Source organism: Gasterosteus aculeatus, chromosome 20 (assembly GCF_964276395.1).
Source record: "Gasterosteus aculeatus chromosome 20, fGasAcu3.hap1.1, whole genome shotgun sequence".
Lineage (NCBI taxonomy): Eukaryota > Metazoa > Chordata > Actinopteri > Perciformes > Gasterosteidae > Gasterosteus > Gasterosteus aculeatus.
This window is the reverse complement of record NC_135707.1, coordinates 8,892,980-8,911,177: the sequence shown is the minus strand read 5'-3', so window position 1 is coordinate 8,911,177 and position 18,198 is coordinate 8,892,980. Positions and strand designations below refer to the sequence as shown.

The window sequence follows — 18,198 nt, the reverse complement described above, 5'->3', positions numbered from 1 at the left end:
TCAAAAGAATGAAACAAAATGTTTCACAGGGGATCAGTTTTGAGGATCATAGTGAGTGAAATAGTCAGTGAAATACTCTCTCATGAATCAAACTCAACCAGCAAAACAACCCAAAATAATATAATGAACGAATCACAACTGGTTCAATAAGAAGACGTCACCTCACATTGATCCCACGTCATAACACGTTCGACTCGACAACTGGGATGAAATGATATAGATTTATATCAAACAGGATAGGTGACATTTGGGTCAAGGTTCTAAAGGAGTGGAGAGTGTTAAAGCACATATTCACTGGGGAAATCTCTTAAGGAAATAAGTGATGACATGAGCGTGTGTGGAGGAGGATATGCTATATGATGTGCAGCACTGATGGCCGTCTTTGTTTAAAAAGTTGAATCCCTCACTTCTATAAATACCGTACCAATAATCCAATGCATTATTCAGTTTCTCTCAGGCCAGCACGAGCACACAAGCCGATCCCTGATGAAGGAAGTCTTGTGAACATTTAAGAGGACGATGGCCAGCGGGCAGAAATAGAGTCAGATGTTTGTCCTGCTGTGAGTGCAATCCACCGCACTTTATTCTGCCTATGACCACACATCTTGGAGGGAGCCCAAGGCTGTGTGTGTGGCTGTGTGTGTATAGACACACTTACCAACGTGCACTTAGACCGCCTTGCACTTGATACCTTGACTAGTCTAGTCTGACTTTCAGCTGATTTTGTTTTCAAGTTGACTCCCGACGCGCCGACACCAGCCGCCATCGCTGACGCGTGTTCACAGTCCTCGCGGCCTTCTGTACACTTTGACCCATGTCAGTGGACGACCCTGCGTGCTTCTGGTTGTCAAGTCGCGCTGGCCCTGGTAAATCAGGGTGTCCAGTGAAAGAAAGAGACAGGATCGGGTGACATGAAGCACACCAGGAGAGAGGAGGAAACAGGAGGGGGAGGCTAATAGAAGAGGAGCTCCCACTGGGGCATTGGTCCATGGATTGGTGACACAGACATGATAGTGAGAGCTCGCAGAGGATGATGGGATGGGGGGGGTCAATCGATGCTCAAAAAGGTTGCACTCCCCTACAGGGACATGTGCATCTGTGTGTGCGCACAATTACACAAGAGCCCGTTCCAAGTAAAAACACTGTCTTTTTCTCTTTCTCCCACACAGAGTTTTTTCGGACGGCTTCATCTGGCTCCAAAGTCAGAACTCTTGTGAAAGCGCTGCACTTAGCATCAGGCCCGTGATTCCAACCTACATTACATGTAAATTGTTTGTACGTTGTGCATTAGCAAACCGTGGTCATAATTTAGGCCTTTGTCTTATAAAACAATCATACTGGTTTAATCAGAAGGATAACAATAGATTGTGCGGCCACAGAGGATGTCCCTCGTTTCACTAATAACTCTCCCTTAAACACACACGCACAAGCGTACAGTCACACCATCCGCCCCGGGCAGCGGGCCATTTGGCTTGCAATTATTTGTGACTGTACGTACACATCAGCAAACAGTCCAGTTTTTACTTTTTGCGCAATATGCCTGTGCACAGAGCAAATAGGTGGTGTAAACTATCATGCAAACAGAAAGTTCACAATGCCTCAACCTATACGGGCTCAAACATTTCAATTGACACCTATGGGGGGAGTTTTTTCTCAAATAGACACACGTTTTACCTCTGCATTTCCACCTAAAGCATAACTTTCCCACTCTCACACACACACACACACACATACACATACACATACACAGGCTGTGACGAGTTGGCGCAAAGTTCAAAATGAGCTGTTACCTACAAAGCAGAACATGTCTGAACACGGCATGCAGGAGGGAGAGAAAGAGGTAAAGATCGAGCGATAGGGAGAGATAGCCGACACGGTGAACGGCTAACAGAGAGGAAAGACTGGTTGGGAAGAAAACGCCATGCGTGATCTCGCATTCCTTACATGGGGACAAAAAAAGGGGGAGGCCTGAGGGAGGTGAAAGAGGAGGAGAAAACGACGAGAGTGAGAGCGTTTCCACTTGGCGCCGTGCGGCGTTTCAAGGCACGGCGTCCGGCCACTCGGATGCCCGCTAAATATCCACACCATGGAAGTGGCGCAGAAGGCCTTTTGCCGACTTCCCATCGTCCAAAATTAGACCAGACATTTGCCCTGAGCCCCCCCCCCCTCCAGGCCCCGGTCCCTGGGTCCAGCACAGAAGCGGATTCCCAGATAAAAATAGCCAGAGGAACTATTCAAACACTGCTGACTTTCTGTGAGGGACTTCAGGGGTTAGAGAAGGGTTAGGAACTCCACTCAGCACCCACCTGAACCAGCAGGCCCGGGACAGCCCAATCTCTAGAGCACTTAACACACCTGACAGACAGACACACACACACACACAACAGTGAACGAGGCGTCATTTCTGTTCCAACTACCAGCCGTCAGGAGAAAACATGACATAACTACAAAAAAATTAGGGCTCTTTCAGCCTGACACTCCAAATAGTCATTATTTTGTACATCTGTGATTAATAATATATTACTAAACCGTGCAACCGCTGCAGACAAACGCTTGTATACACTGACCGACTGTGTGTGTGTTTAAATAAAGACACCCCCCCCCCCCCCAACACACCCAACCAACAGAATGCACGGAATCTGCATGAATGACTTTGCAATACATAAAAAAGCCGTCCAGCCACATCAATGTCTACTGTAAAGATGCCCTCAGCATGAGCAGTATTATTGTGGTTAATCTAAGGAGATTAAGAGTATAGATTACAACACACGGGCCATATTCTAACAATGGCAAAAGTGGTTTGCGTTGGTAGCATTGGCGGAGGATTACGAGAAACTACTGTTTGTGTGTGTGTGTGTGTGTGTCAGGTCAGGTCAGGTGGTTGGGCTGTGGCGTGGCTTAGTGGTGGAGCAATGTGGAAGGCTTGATGGAAGAGTCACCTTCACGACCTCGCCATCTCACACCCTCATTATACTGCACCCCGCAAAGAGGTGACACTCCAGGCTCGGACCTAAAGGACAGCTCGTTATATTTTAGGGATTCAAGATAAAACCTCTCATCTGAAAGGATCAGAGGAATCGAGTTACCCGATCTCCACGTGTGTGTGTGTGTGTGCGCTTTGTTGCACGTCATCAGACTCGGATCAGTTTCAATGGCGCAGGCACAACCAAAAAGCTGTTATGCACACCCACAGGCAGCGACATACACACTTTGTACCTTTGTACCGAGGGACACCTTTGCAGACCTGCCCACCCAGAAAACCCAGTGTCCTTCGTGTACACACACACACCGGATATTATTTTACAATAACATGCCATTCTGCGCCTCACTCTGAGTCACCTCTACAACAATGTGGCTCTGTAAACTCCCCGTACTAAATTACAACGTACATGCGTGCGCAGACGCAAACAGCTGCCGAACAGCGTGGGTCAATCCATGCGCCACCCTGCACACACCCTGCTGCATTCTCAGCGCGAATTATGATACCAGTTTGAAAAAAAGACCCCTGTGACGTGTGTGTTTGTGAGCATTTCGAAGTAAATAGTTTGAAGGTAAAACATCACGTCTCATCTTTAAAAAGAATAGATGCTATTTCCGATGCACATTTCAAATTTGTTTAATCCATAGTGCGGTTTGAAGCAATTCAAATGATGTCATGTAGTGTACATGTATGGTATGCATGCCTCTGCAAGTCACTTGGTGCGTTCCGCAGAGATAGTAACTGTTGTGTTTTCCCCCTCATGTGTAATGCAACACAGCCGGCAACTATTAACCTTCTAAGCAGGAATGTGGGAGGTCCCACAAGAATTCCAATAAAAAGCAGCAGCGTGAGCGAGTGTGTGTGTGTGTGTACACTGTGTATATGTACTCACACATATGTTGGCCAAAGCGTTACAGTTATCTGTCAACAGTCCAGTCTTTTCCAAACATGCAGACCCGCCCCATTACCATCCATGACCAATACCAAACAGTCAAAACGGGGTCATGTTGTGGCTAAAACCGATGGCCTCGTGGTAAAACTAGGCCTGACTCGCAACGCAGACACAAACACACAACGGCCTCAGGGCACAGTTAGTTCAGCTGCTGTGTTACCCGCGTAAACAAAGTACATTTTAATTGGAGCTCTTATAGAGTCGAACATCGCAACCGTGTAGCTGATCAAACAGGTCTCATGGGACAACGATCTGTAGGTTTTAATGGCCAGACCTGAGGTTAATGGGAGGGTCCCTGGGGTGGGAGGGAGGGGCAGACAAGCCACTAACACCGCTGGACAGTGGTCAGAAGCATCGGGGCTGCCAAGGGTAATGCCGGCTGGCTGCGGTCTCCCCGGTCAAGGGCGGCACAGGACCGATGGTGGGGAGGTCCATTAGTGTCGACTGGCTGAGCACATTGTTCCCTTTGGACACATTCCTGGCTAAATACAGACATTTCCACAAGTGAAGGCCCCCGTCTACCACAAGTCATTTGCCTTTGGGAACAACGGTTGGGACAAGGAAAAGTGGGCCTTGCTGCCTCGGCAATGGGAATGCTCATTTATGGATTTTAGAAAGTCCATTTCTTTAATATCCACCGTAATATTCAATAGTATACCACGACTAATAACTTTACTACCCAAAATCTAGTAAGTGTTACTACAGTGTAAATGTTAGCCTATTGTTTAATAAGCAAATATGTTTTGCATTTTGAAATAGCTGATATGAATACAACAGCGTTCAAAGTAGATCTTTGGCAAGTGGGCTCAATTTGCCAGCTTTTTCCACACAGCAGATAACCATTTCTGCAATAGAACACCATTGCATTTTGGCTTAAAGCATGTTGTCCGAGTCTGATCACAGCAGGGCACAGTCTTGTAAACTAGGCCGTAAAACGATATTGGGATAATGGGAGCTGGTGGTTTTGCTGTGGTCAGCACTGCCAGGGACTTTTCACAGATAAGGCTAATCACTGCGCTTATCACCACAGTGCTTGTGGGTCGAGATTGAAAAGCATATGCTGGCTATCGCACACATAAACCCACACAGGGAGATTTTCCCTCTCAATTTCTTGTTCACAAGCTACCCTTTTGTCTCCTGTCACGTCATAGGGCAGGACTGCGTCTGAATAAATGGTCAAATGGCCCCAAAGCATGTCAATCCCTCCGGGTAAGCAGCACAAAACAATCATCATTAAACTCTGTTGTTGAATGACTGATGAAAAAATAGACTGGGATTTCCACATTTACCTCACTTTTTATTTCACTCGCCTTCACACACACACACACACACACATATTTCACATGCATAGAGAAGTGCGGTCTCTTCACTTGTCAAAGGCACCACCAAACTATGAGCTACTCCGCACCATGAGTACAATGAGAGGTCCCTGGCCCCACAAGTCCACTGACAAACAGCCCCGAGGCCTGCCCACTCCCACCATTGTCCCATACTCACTCACACACACACACACACACACACACACACAGACAATAGCCACTCGAGGGCCAGGGGTCCCACTAGGCAATTCCATCACACAAAGACACACACCAGTCCTTATCCCGTAAGAGAGAGAAGAATGACAGCGGTGGCAGCACAAAAATTGTTACTCCTGGGGAGGGGTGGTCAAAAATGGATGAAGCTCAAAGTAGTGTGTGGTGTGTGTGGGAGTGTAGATAACATGTTATAGTGAGAGAGAGACAAACGGCAGAAGAGTTATTATAGCAAATGTATGTCCTTATCACAGGCGCATAATCAATCATTAGCGCGGCCTTTCAGGTAACCGTCAAAAGTTGACACCTTCCTACACTCTACCTCTTACCAGTACCCGGACTACATCGAACACCAGCTAAACAAAAGCGATTAGATACAAATGAAACAAAAACAAGAGAGAAAAAAAATACTTTGCAAGACCAGAAAACCAACAGAAAGCTGTCAGCAGCAACAGATGTAGCTGTAACCCGCTACTTCCTGTCTCATCACATCAATTCTCCATGCTAATCCTATCCTATCATCTATGCAGACTAATGAAGTGGAGGTAGAAAACAGAAGTGCAAGGGAAGTGCCCGGTAAAGCTGAGAAATGAGGTGAGCTCCACAGAGGCAGTTTATCATATGGGACATAACCCTATATCACCAAGCATAACAGGAAGCTTTGCTATATCCTTCTTCGTTCAAGGACTACTTTCAGACAACAAGACGAGATCCCCACAAGTGAAGGGTTAAAAATGGTGTCCTGATGGCAACTGCAGACACGGCAGGAGATCAGGCCGTTAAGGGAAGCTCTGCGGATTAACTTGTCCCATAATGCAGCTATTTAAAGGTGCTGTTATACAATCTGATTTGTTGTTATATAATTATTATTATATTATATTATTATATGTGTTATTTATAATATATTTGCTTGTTCCAGTTTATTTAATGTTTCATTGTCATAAATTAAAGTATACTTTGCAAAATGATTATCCAGTATATCTTTGGACTTTTAACAGTCACCTGTGGCGCAGGAAGTTTTGAAGGGGATTTGTCACTGCATTCAGACTTATTATGGACTAAAAAATTGATCAATTAATTGATTTGAAATGTTTTTTGCAGTCCAAATAGAAAATTGGAAACTTGGGAGACAAAATCTATTGAAAAAAAAAACCCAAGACCCAAGTCTCCTCAACCTGAGTGAAAAGCTGAATAGGACCGACGGGACAGCAGCTCACACTGAACACCAATCGCACTGTAGGTCCAGTTAACGTTCTTTACTCAATAGATGTAAACACAAGCTAAGCACGATCCATTATTATTATCTTCCCCAGAGGTATCTGCTGCACGCGGAGCTCCTTGTAATAAAGGGCTACGTGGTGGGATGTGGTGTGATGTCATGGCAGCCTCCTAGAGGCTGTGTGTGTGTGTGTGTGTGTGTGTGTGTGTGTGTGTGTGTGTGTGTGTGTGTGTGTGTGTGTGTGTGTGTGTGTGTGTGTGTGTGTGTGTGTGTGTGTAGGAATGTGGAGGGTTGAGGGGCTGAGACTGCGTGCAGCGGGAGTCAGGAGGGGACAGGGTGGGGGAAGGGAGGGGAACGTCCCAAGTGGAAAAGGGTCCCACACAGTTTGTCCGTCACTCATACCGCCCCACGCCAAATGCTTAACAGTAAGTAGCTACTTAGGAAGTCATCGCATTGTTCCCACAGGAGGGAAAAATACTACTTGAATTGTTGTATACTGTAGATGTTATCCACTGGGTCTCTTGAGATCAAAGTAACCTTAAATCGAATCAGGAACTTTATGACTGATAGCTGGCAAAACAACTAGATATTACTTGCACTTCCTTTTTGAAGAAAAGGCGCACGAGCAAAGAGTAGCAACGAACTTATCCAAGCATTTCAGGAATTAGACGCGCGCGCGCACAGACCTCAGCTGACTACTAGACCCCCCCCCCCCCCCCCCCCCATGCTCTCACTTCAATATGCTGACGGGAAATGATCATTAATATCAACCCGACTGGATCCGATCCCCTCAACACCACCAGCAGGAGCGGGGGGGGGGGGGGGGGGGGGGTGTTGCGAGGACTCCTCGGTGTTTTCCTGCGGACGGTGGCGGAGGTGAAGTGAGGGTTGTCAGGGCGACACGGAGGATGTCGTCGTAACAACTTATTTACAGTCGTTTTAAACCACTTCCTCTTGAACAGGAATACAGTACTAAACACGCAGCAGGTTTGAGTATCTTATCTGAAAACCACGGACCATTGATCCGGAGAGCAGCCAAAAAAAATCAACAAGTCTTTTTTTTAGCGTGCGTGTGTTTGTTTTTTGATTGGAAGCGGACGCTGGTACTATCCGACTTGTTGATTAATCAGCGACGCAGTTACTTGTTAGCTCTGCCGACAACAAAACCGAGGCGAGCAAACAGAGAATAAGAAGAAAGACATTACATTTAAATTTAAATAGACAATAGTGGGTAGAAATGCACAGCCGAACTTACCATTGTCTCCAGGTGTCTTCATGTCTTCTGCGTGAGCGTCAGGCTACTCAGCCGGGCAGCGCGCGCGCTAAAGTTGGCCAAAAAACACGTTGAAATCCACAAAGTTGCTTGTGGGAAAGGACCCCCCCACACACACAGACACACTCCACTGCCGACCCCCACACCTCTGGTTTTCTGTAAACGTAGGTGAAGATAAACTTTTAGCGGCTGGTTCTTCAGCTCACTCCCCCCCTCCGCCCCCTCCGGGGGCCGTCGCGCTGTCCCGGCCCGTCTCCTTCGGCTCTCCGCCGGCCGAACCGAGCCGTTCGAACGGGGCTCCGCTTCTTCACCGAACCGCGCGGTCCCGACGCCTCGCCGCCACGACCCGTGACCACCGAGCGTTTGAATCGGCTTGAGTTGCAGCCGAAAAGAAAAAACGAAGCCAGCCGTCCCGACTCGTTCCAGCCGAAAAGCCCTTTTTTCCCTCTTTTTAACAAGTTGTTTCGCTAACTGCCGGGTGGCTGTTTACTCCGTCTCAACCGCATCCTCGTTGCCGTTTGACATCCCTCCGCCAGCCAAGCGTTTGTTCTGTGACAGAAACGAACGTTAAAGAGGAACCTCTCTTTCTTTACCGACTTTTTTTAAGTCCTCCACTCTCGCACCATTCACTGCTACTCTTTCCTTCCCCCCCGCCCTCCCCGACGTAGAGTCTCTCCGTCCTCGAGGTGTCGTGTTTCGCTCGCTCTCTTCTGGACGGGCCCCGCCCACACTGACGGGGGAGAAGGGAGAGGGAGGGGGGGGGGGGGGGGGGGCTAACGTGGCGAGTCACGCCCACTCACCACGAGCCCGGGGCCCGGGCTGGCGTCATTGCAGCACGCGGCGTTGCCCGGAGACCGCCTCAGCGCGCTGCCGTGGTGACGTCACAGTCGAATCCCACGATTCGAGCGGGGCGGCGCGGTGGTCGGTCTCTGCTCACGGTGTCCTTTTGCGTCAATCGGGGGTTACGGCTCTAATTGGGCTCTTTCATATCAGGATAATTACAATTATTATATGCGGTGAATAACACTGCAAACAGGAAATACATATTTACTCAAAATAATAGTAAAACCCTGTATTTAAAATCCACCTTAGATTCCGTTTTTTGTTCTACGCTGTGTATCACATGTGTTTTTTGACTCGAGAATCTTCTGAAAACAAAGCCTGGCGAAAAGCCTGAATTTAAGATCTTTAATATATATTCAAAACAGAGGGGTCACGTGTAATCAATCCTCTGTGCATGCGTAGCTTTCTCTGTGGCCTCAGTTTGGACACAGTTGTTATGGGAGCCAGAGGTTATCACAAAAGTTTCCAAACTAGAAAATTACTTGTTAAATTGAACACAAAGCTCTGTACTTTCCCCAGACATTGTGCTTTGGCTATTTTGCCAAATAAAGCCTCTTTGAATTCAAATATGCCTGTTTTCAAAACACAAGAATGTCCCTTTTTACTTCCTTTTTGTGGCTGGACATTCTTTATTTCAAGAAATCTTATCAAGGGAAAATTATTTGCTGCATTGGCAGCAATCATAATTGAGTAAAATTGGAAAATTAAGGTCGAGCACCAACAGCAGCCAACTCTTTTACCAATATTCGTATTTGTACAAATACGTAGATTAAACCAATGTAGCGTAAGGCATCTTTCACAGCGAGTCGAGAAAAAAACACACCAAAAGATTGTGGTTAATTTGAATATGAACCTGCATCCTGCATCTGTCGCTGGTTTCTCATGTAGCATTAACTCCCTTTTCCTCTTTTTGAAAAGAACATCTAACTGTATCCGGCCTTTAAACCACAATCAAACACACACTCACATGGACCCAGCCTTTGCATTGGCGTAATGCTGTGTGCACAGCCAATATCAGAGAGTTAAATTGACCCTGTGAGATTCCATTTTAACTCTAAGCTGGCGTTTATATATCTTCTTATATAAATCAACAAAAGTGTTAACAATTTAACTCAAAAACAAATCTGCTCAGTGTTAAATACACTGTACGTATGTAGAGAGGTGTAAAGTTACATTTCAAACCTATCAAAGAGTTAATTTAACTCTACTAAGTGTCGCAAATACATCTGCTCAGTGATAAATACACTCTATGTAGAGTTAAAATCCAAAGTCCTTGACACTGGATAATGACTCCAGCTCTTTCGTACAATTGACTCTGTAACAGTTGAATCAACTATTTGCAGAGTAATTTCAACTCGGCATTTCAACACTTCAACACCGGAAAATTAACTCTCTGTTAATTTTGCTGTGTGTATGTGCATGCTGAGTTCTCCAAAGCGCACATGACGTCCTTTTAATGCGATAAAAATCTTTTTCACCTGCCCAGATGTTTAGCATGGCCGCTTTGATTGTCACCTCAAACTCTCTCACCCTCCGCTTCCTCGCCATGTGGCGCTAATACGACGCCGTCACGCGCCATCGACGAGTGCTTATCAGTGGGTGAGGCGGCGTACATGGGAGGTGAAGTGAATCTCCTCTTGGGCCTCTTCTTGTACATTTTGGCACCTGGTGACACTGGAGGGAGGCTTTATGAGGGGCTTTTGTGTCTTTTTTTCTTTTGTCTTTGCCCCCTGTTTTGACATCAGCGATGCACACCGCTGGCCCGCCTTGTCAACAGGATAAGACAGCAGCAGTAAAACAAAGTAAACAAAGTCCTCCGGCTGTGGCGCCGTCCCCGTTTGGTGCGTGTGATTTACAAACTCTTTCCTCCACTGGCCATTCTCTGACAGGCTTCAGGAAACCCATTCTGCTCTGTCTGATAAGAAACTGGACCTAAAGAGAAGAGAAATGGGATGCTGAACCTTCACGTTCAGGGAAACAGCCGTCCCGTGTTCTTCTTCAGAGCAGGAAAAACAGACCGGGGGGGCGTTTTTCTCACGGGGCATGCTGCTGGGAACCAGATATATAGTTTCCGGGCATGCATCCTCCATATATCTATCATTTCTCTGCAGGTGAAGAGCTCCTCTGCGTCTCCCCAGCACTTCACACGGGGGGAGAAGAAATCAAAGAGGGGACAAGACCAACAGCTCCACAGGGAGGAAGAGGACGAGGGAGAAAAGAGTGATTCAGACACGAAGTGTAGAGAGGACAAACGGTTTCTCCTCCTCAATATTTCTGTACGTACCAATAACTTGGCTTGTCTGCGACTCGTGCGTCCCTGCTAAACTCACTCAGCACCTTCCCTCTGTCCTCCTCCTCCTCCTCCTCCTCGTCCACCTCCCTCACTCTGCTGATATTCCACCTCTTCTGTTGTCTCTCCCGCACGCCCTCAGTCTTTGGCTGCTACTCTGTCGTCTTTCACCACCCATCCATCCATATGTCCGTCCACCTTCTCTCACTCTCACACCTCTTCTATTCCTCCCACCGCTCCGTCCTCTGCCACCTCTCCATGCCTGCGTCTCTTTGCCTCCCTCGCAACCATATTCTCTCCTCAGGTCATTATTATATAAGCTACATGATTAAGGCGGATGGGATCACGAGTTGAAGGTGTGAGAACATTTTAAATATTTTTTGAAGCTATTTTGGCCACACGTGTTAGATCTCATTAATTGGGCCGATAAAACGATGAAGTTACACTTGTCCTCTAGTTTATGGTCACGTCTGTTCAGTGTGTTTCTTAACAGACGACACCTCTGCAGTTCTCTTTATATAAAACAATTAAAGGGAGTCTCATTCGCACGTGAAAGCTGATTGAATCAATTTTTGTTTGAAAAAAAATCCAAATTTTGATGTGCAACTCATCGATACAGAAAAATGTCTTTCTGAAAGTGCCAGACTTTAGATTCCCGTTCCCAGCTTGTCTTATCTCACTTTTAAAGCAGACCTTTTGAATGGGAATTTCATTCTGTCTTTACTTTCCACTCATCTTTTTTCGAGAAACTCTTTGCAGCAGGGAGACAATTCACCTTTATACAGTCGTTAAAAAGCAGTATGTTTTGGAAGATACACTATCTGTGTCCAGGAAACGCCTGATTAGGTTGTGGACTTTTTCTGTGTTTTAATATTTGATATTTATTTGTATTGCTGTGTATGAGAAAAAAACAACATTTCAAATACGTCCAGTGACGTTTTTCCACATTTCCTTTCTTCTTAAACTGTCTCATATATTAGGCCATTAAATTCGACCCGGCTGGATCTCGGCGAGTGAACTTGATGATGTGTTTGACAATTAGAGTGTATCACAGAAGAGCCTTGTCCTATTGGTTCCACATCATCTGTAACTCCCTCTATCTCCCATCCCGCCCTTTTTCATCCCCTCTGTGCTTTATGTGACTCTGTCCGTTCCTAATCAGAATGACAGACAGACGCTCCGCAGATAAAGACAGAGAGAATGAAAGGGAGAGCGGAGATTTTGTCACTGGGGTGTTTGTGTGTAGTCGGGTGGGTGTGGGCCTGAACATCTCCAGATATCTCCCCTATAGATTGAAAGCCTTGCCCAACCCCCCATCCTCTCCACTCTTCATCACATTTGAGTTGATGGACGAGTTATCCCGATGAAGAATCGGCAATGTGACTGAATGCGGGGTGAAGCAATCGCAACGTCACATTGATGTACAGTGGCTCAAGAGGGTCAAAAACCTAAGAAACCTTTTTATTATCCGCTGGTGCAACTGCATAGCACGCCATCCACTCAGCAGTGGTACACACACTGGTTTCCGCTGGTCTGTGCCTCTGCAACACAGATGGCTCGAGTCATTGTAATTACTGTGGACAATGGGTGTGGTAGCCCTCTAACCAGTGGCACCACAGGCAGTGCACGCGCACAAACACACTCACAAAAATACAATGCAGATATTCCAAGAACCGGATTTTATCAACTAGTGGAAACCAGGCAGGATTTTAATTCCTGGACGGGGCGTGGAACAACCACCAGAGGTGTAATATGTACATGCGGTGGGGCGATGATTCATGTCACTGATGTGAACAAAAGGGCGCGCACACACACACACACTCAAACAGAGTTTTTACTCCCTCCTTCTTTGGCTATTTCCCATTCAATATTCGTTTTAAGTGCTCCTATTATCTTTGACTTTCAGCAAGGGATCTTACATAATCAACCTCTGACGGTATTGTATGAAACGCCTGCAAAGTTGTACCCTTGTTCAGCCTTAATTCCTCATGTGGAGGACCTTGACTGAGATGAAGAAGGTCTCACTCCTTGTGTGAAAAGAAGATGGGTGGATAGACTAAAAGGCGTGCAGGGTGAGAGCAGACCGGATGAAAGAAAAAGCCGGCAGCTGAGGGGACAACAAGTGCAGCGGGGTGGCGGTTAATGCCTCCCCCATTCACCCACACACACACACTCACCCCCCGACGTCACCCCTTTTCGCATAACAGCAAGAGCAAAAAAAAAACGACGGAGAAGGAAAGAGGAAAGGAGAGCAAAGCTGTGTCGAATAAGGATTGGGAGAAAGAGAGAGAGAGAGGGAATAAGAGAGTCAATGGGTTCTTTGTCATCAAAGAACTTGTTTATTTTCAAGCTCGCCCGTCCAACCGTCGTGAGACACGACCTTATATCACTCCCTCTGTCTCTCGGTATCACGTTTTCGCCCTTCTCCAAATGCGGTCAGAGGAGTTCGAAGTTGGGACCCGTCTCAAATTACAGCAAAACAAATTTGCAAAGTTAATCAACATTTTCTTCTCAAGAACAAGAATTTGAAAAAACCCTCCAACCGTCAAGACCCCAGGCCTCGACACAGTTATCCTCTGTCCACATTCTCCCTCCCGCCTCTCCCTCCCTGCCTCTCTTCCCCAGCTGGTATTCGCACATGAGTAATGGGATTACCACAGCGAGCGGCGGGGAGGGGTGCGGGAGGGACGGAAGGGGGTTGGGGTGGGTTACGCTGGATAAGTGAGGCAGAGGAAGAGGGGGATCAACGGAAAAAGGCCAAGGTGGCAACGAGATTTCCACATGGAAGTAGATGAAGACAAATTGGGGAAATGGCTCAAGTGCGATGCCTTCTGACACGTATACTCACACCATCGAGACGTATACAAACTCCAGGCTCCTTCACGCATCGCTCCAAATTTGTACACTGATTTCTCAGATTCAGGGCCACCATCGTGACTTACTATTTTCATCCTCAAAGCCCTAGACAGAAAAACCGCACTCTCTTTCTGTGGGATTACCATGGCAATGAGGGAGCTATTCAAGAACAAAAGCTCCTTTTGCGGTGGGTAAAGTATGGAAAAGCAAGCGGCCAGTGCCCATATGAAAGCAGGGGTGGTGGGAGTTGGAAAGAGAGGGTAATGTGAGAGCGGCTGGAAGGCACAGAGAATGTGTGTTATATTAAACCAATGTCTGGCAGGGTGTCAAGCCTGTAATATATACAGAGAGCTGCGGGGAGAGGGAAGGGGAACAAGAGCAAAAGAAGGGAGATCAGTTAATTTAGCTCCGAGGACGTGACATTGATGGACGGGGGGCCGCTGGGGAGGACTGAGGGGAGGGGAAAGGAAGAATGTAACCTGTTGGGGGGGGGGGGGGGGTGTAGAAGAACGTGAGCGAGGCAGGGTGGGTGTTGAGGAAGGTGCAAGTGTCAGGGTGGAGAGCAGAGAGAGGTATGCCTGGCCGTGTGACAGCAGCTATATTGAGCACAGCGTGTGTTGTTGACACTGTCTCCTGTATCTCGCCGAGGAACAAAGTCTTCCTATTGGCACAGTGCAGAGCTTCCTCTTCCCCTTCGTTACTCCTCTCCAATCCTCAGCGACCAAAGTGCAATCTGAAGACTGTGACCTGATGGTAGGTCCCGAAGTAGCCAAAAAGTTAGTAATGGCAGGTCTTAGAGACCTCGAGGGTCAGATGCAGGAACAGCATCCACTTCTCTCCTGTTCTCTCTCATCTTTAATTGGCCGCCCTCACACCGTATCTTGGCCGTATGTAGGTAGCTCACCCTCACCCAAAGGTGCTGGGCCAGAGAGCGCCGCTGGACAGGTGGGCCGGGACGCGACGGCGGGTGACGTTTGGTGTTGAATTAATTTATTTTACCCACAGTGACATTTGGGTTGATAAAAAAAAAACATTTGAACCAAAAGAAATACTACTGGGGCTGTCACACTAGCTCGTAAACACACACACACACACACACACGCACAATATTCCCTCTTTTCCCCGCAGTACAATATCGCCCCCCCCCCCCCCCCCTCCCCTCCCTTCTTCTTCCGCTCCCGTCATCATCAGCCGGCCATGGAGACAGCAGGCTGGTAGGTGGTTCAACTATGTGTCATGCATTACATGCCAGTGCAGGGGAGGACTGACACAGAGCATGTGTTACACTTGCTCAGTTTGATGTGCTGTGCCCTCGCACAGGCACTCCTGTGGGCGGCATAGCTATGTGTCATAATCACCATCATCCTTTTGCTTTGTCGGTTTTCTCCTCATGTTTGCGTGGCTCGTGTGCGCGTGATTGTTTTTGCGCCGCCACGCCGGAGGTCCCTTTGTGGAGGTGCCGCGCGGTGGGCTCGCTCAGTGTGGGAGCTGCTGTGATACAGTGGAACTGATTCCTTTACTTCTGACCTCAATGTGCCTTTGTGTTTAGTGGCGTGTTTGATGCCTCGTGTTTTACATCAAGTCTTTAATAGAAACTATTCGCTGCATGGGTCATATGCACAGTGCACGTCTCATACAGATAATTACAGAATATGTAAAACACCAAAAATCCCCATTTAATCGGTGGCAAAGAAAAAACGTTAACTCAAGGTCACCCCACCAGCTTTTTCCTGGTCCTTTAGCAGCATCTATGGGCTTCCTTGCCAGATGGAGAGGAAATGAATTACTAGATCATTATATATACAAAACCCTGGAAAACATATTCTTAACCATGTTTTATTGGAACAAAAATGAACATTCACTAATAATCTTTGTAGTTGTCTAAAATAGTGAGTGGGTAATATCAATGGACTCAGTGATTCAGGTATCAAGTGGCAGCGTTCAATGTCAACCTTGCAGGACTAAGGGAGCGATCACCCAATGACTTGCTCTTCTTTTGCTGGGAAGAATGAAGCAAATTTGTTTCCTTTCCAGACAATCAAACCCAAATTCTTAACGAAGCCAGTGACCGCGACCCTCCATTTCTTTCCGTTTGCCATTGTTTTCTCTTTTACAGAAGCTTGACCATCAAACATTATGAAGATGTATACAAATCCTGTACATCCAAAATGTTTATAGCTTTATACAAGATTTTGCAAAAAAGGCTATTTCATTATGGTAAGAGACCTTCACCACTACCCTATTTAGGTTATTATTATTTCGGGTTATTATTTCGGGTTATGTCTAAATACCGCAAAGCTAATGACTCTGCTTTATCAGCCTCAGATGTACTTTGTGGTTGATGATAATAAGACTTCAGAATGCTGAACTGAGGTTGCGAACATGGTAAATATACCCGCTAAAACTGTCACTGTGTGCCTGCTAGCACGTTGTCATTTGGCTTAAAGCACCATTGTGCCTTTAGAATACCAACCAATCAGTACTGTAGGAGGAGTGCTTCTGACAAACAGGTGCTGTGATCAACACAATGGATGTGCGGTAAGGCACAATGGACGGGTGTAGTTGAGGCCGGCACCATTGATGCTGGTTTTATCATTGAAAGAACTCCTTTTCCGGGATATTTGCATCTTTGTCCAAACAGTTTTTTTTTTTTTGATGGCTCAGGTTACCAAACATGTCTGTGGGCAAGTCAATCTGGTTGTTGCCGTGGAGCTATAAATGAGTGAAGAAATTAAAAGGGAGTCAAATCCATAAGACTCTGGCAGAGAGAGGTGAGAGCATTATGGAGGGTTTCTCTGCGCGGTGGGTGCGATGTGTCATCCAGGGGGCGGACGGCATCCCTGCTGTGCACAATGTTGCCGTGTTTTTGTGTGTGTATCTCCACGAGGCCGAAAGAAGATGAAGGAACCGAGGAAGCAATTGTATTAAATAACTGGTACATGCTTATCTCTCCCAAAGCGCACTGATGTTAATTTCCGTGGAATGTTGGGATCCTGCTTTCATTCATGCATTTTATTGGCAAGGTGAAGGCAGCGAGAACAGAGTTGCTGACAGATACATATCTCACTTGATTGTAAACACCTCCTTAAAATTGAATTCACAGCAAAAATGTGAATTCATCAGATCTAAAGCTCTTGGAGGCAAGGTTTGCTTCAGACACCAGTTTCTATTTGCTTCATGTATTTAAAGCGGTTAGGAATCTTTTTTTGTGTTTATTATTATTTATTGTAGAAATTAAAGAATATACTTACCATGAACACAAAGACACCAACATGTTGTTGGTTTCTCAAGGGACGCAAACTGATTTGACTCTGTCAAACCTTAACACACACACATACACCTCGAAGTCACTGAAGGCATGACTGACAGTTCTGCCAGCTCCTTAGTTGATGACTTAGAAAGAAGCGCTTCACGAATCCGGTGCCTGAAAATTACCAGTTGAAAAAATTGCAGCCATCACACTAAAATAAATGGCTCAGTTTGTCTTGTTAAACTGCTCTTAGCTTTAATTTTCTCAATAAGCACTTGAACACACCGCACCGCAGTATGAGCAGAAGACACCGATACTCCTTCCATGTGTGGCTTTGTTAGAGGGCAGGAGGTCGAGGGGTGAGGCAACAGTAGCTCATACTGGCACACACACACGCACACACACACACACACACACACACACACACACACACACACACACACACACTGCTGTTCAGGGAGAGAAACCTGATCTATCTAGTGGCACTTCACCACTGGCACTGCCTCTCACTGGCACCAATTACACACACGCACACATGAACACGCATGCATGCACACACACGCACGCACGCACGCACACACACATACACACACTCTGGCAGCGTTCCTGGTCAAACTGACAGCTGGCGCTCTGTCTTCTCGTACCACTGACACAGTGAGGCCCTATTTGTAGCCAATTCCACCTTCACCCAGGTACCTGCAGTTGCCCCTGTGATAACTGACTCCTCATTTAACCAGATATGTTACTCTCCAGTTACCCGCTTTATGCCACAGTGTGGTTTTTCGTTTGTGGAGAGTGATTCATTTCAAAGATGAAAGATATGATCCCACAGAAAATAATTTGCACCCTCCTACAATGACTATCTGGTGATAGGATGACATTTTGACTCAGCTCTGTTACATAGCAACAACACGTTATTTAAGAGAAGCATGTGTGATTGTCTAATTTGGGAGTGAACAAGAAAAATAACAAATGTTTGAAGAGGGCGATTGATTTTTTTTCT

The 18,198-nt window shown here is 46.5% G+C and overlaps 1 protein-coding gene across 1 annotated transcript in view; it reads right to left on the bottom strand.

Annotated features, from left to right (window-relative positions):
- The window catches only part of erfl3 (Ets2 repressor factor like 3), a 39,548-nt gene extending 30,886 nt beyond the window's left edge, over positions 1-8,662 (bottom strand). Inside the window, exon 1 of the mRNA XM_040165860.2 lies at positions 7,939-8,662. Within this exon, the coding sequence (XP_040021794.2) occupies positions 7,939-7,960 (22 nt within the window). The 5' untranslated portion in view covers positions 7,961-8,662. The remainder of the gene's footprint in view (positions 1-7,938) is intronic.
- Between the last annotated feature and the right edge of the window lie 9,536 nt (positions 8,663-18,198).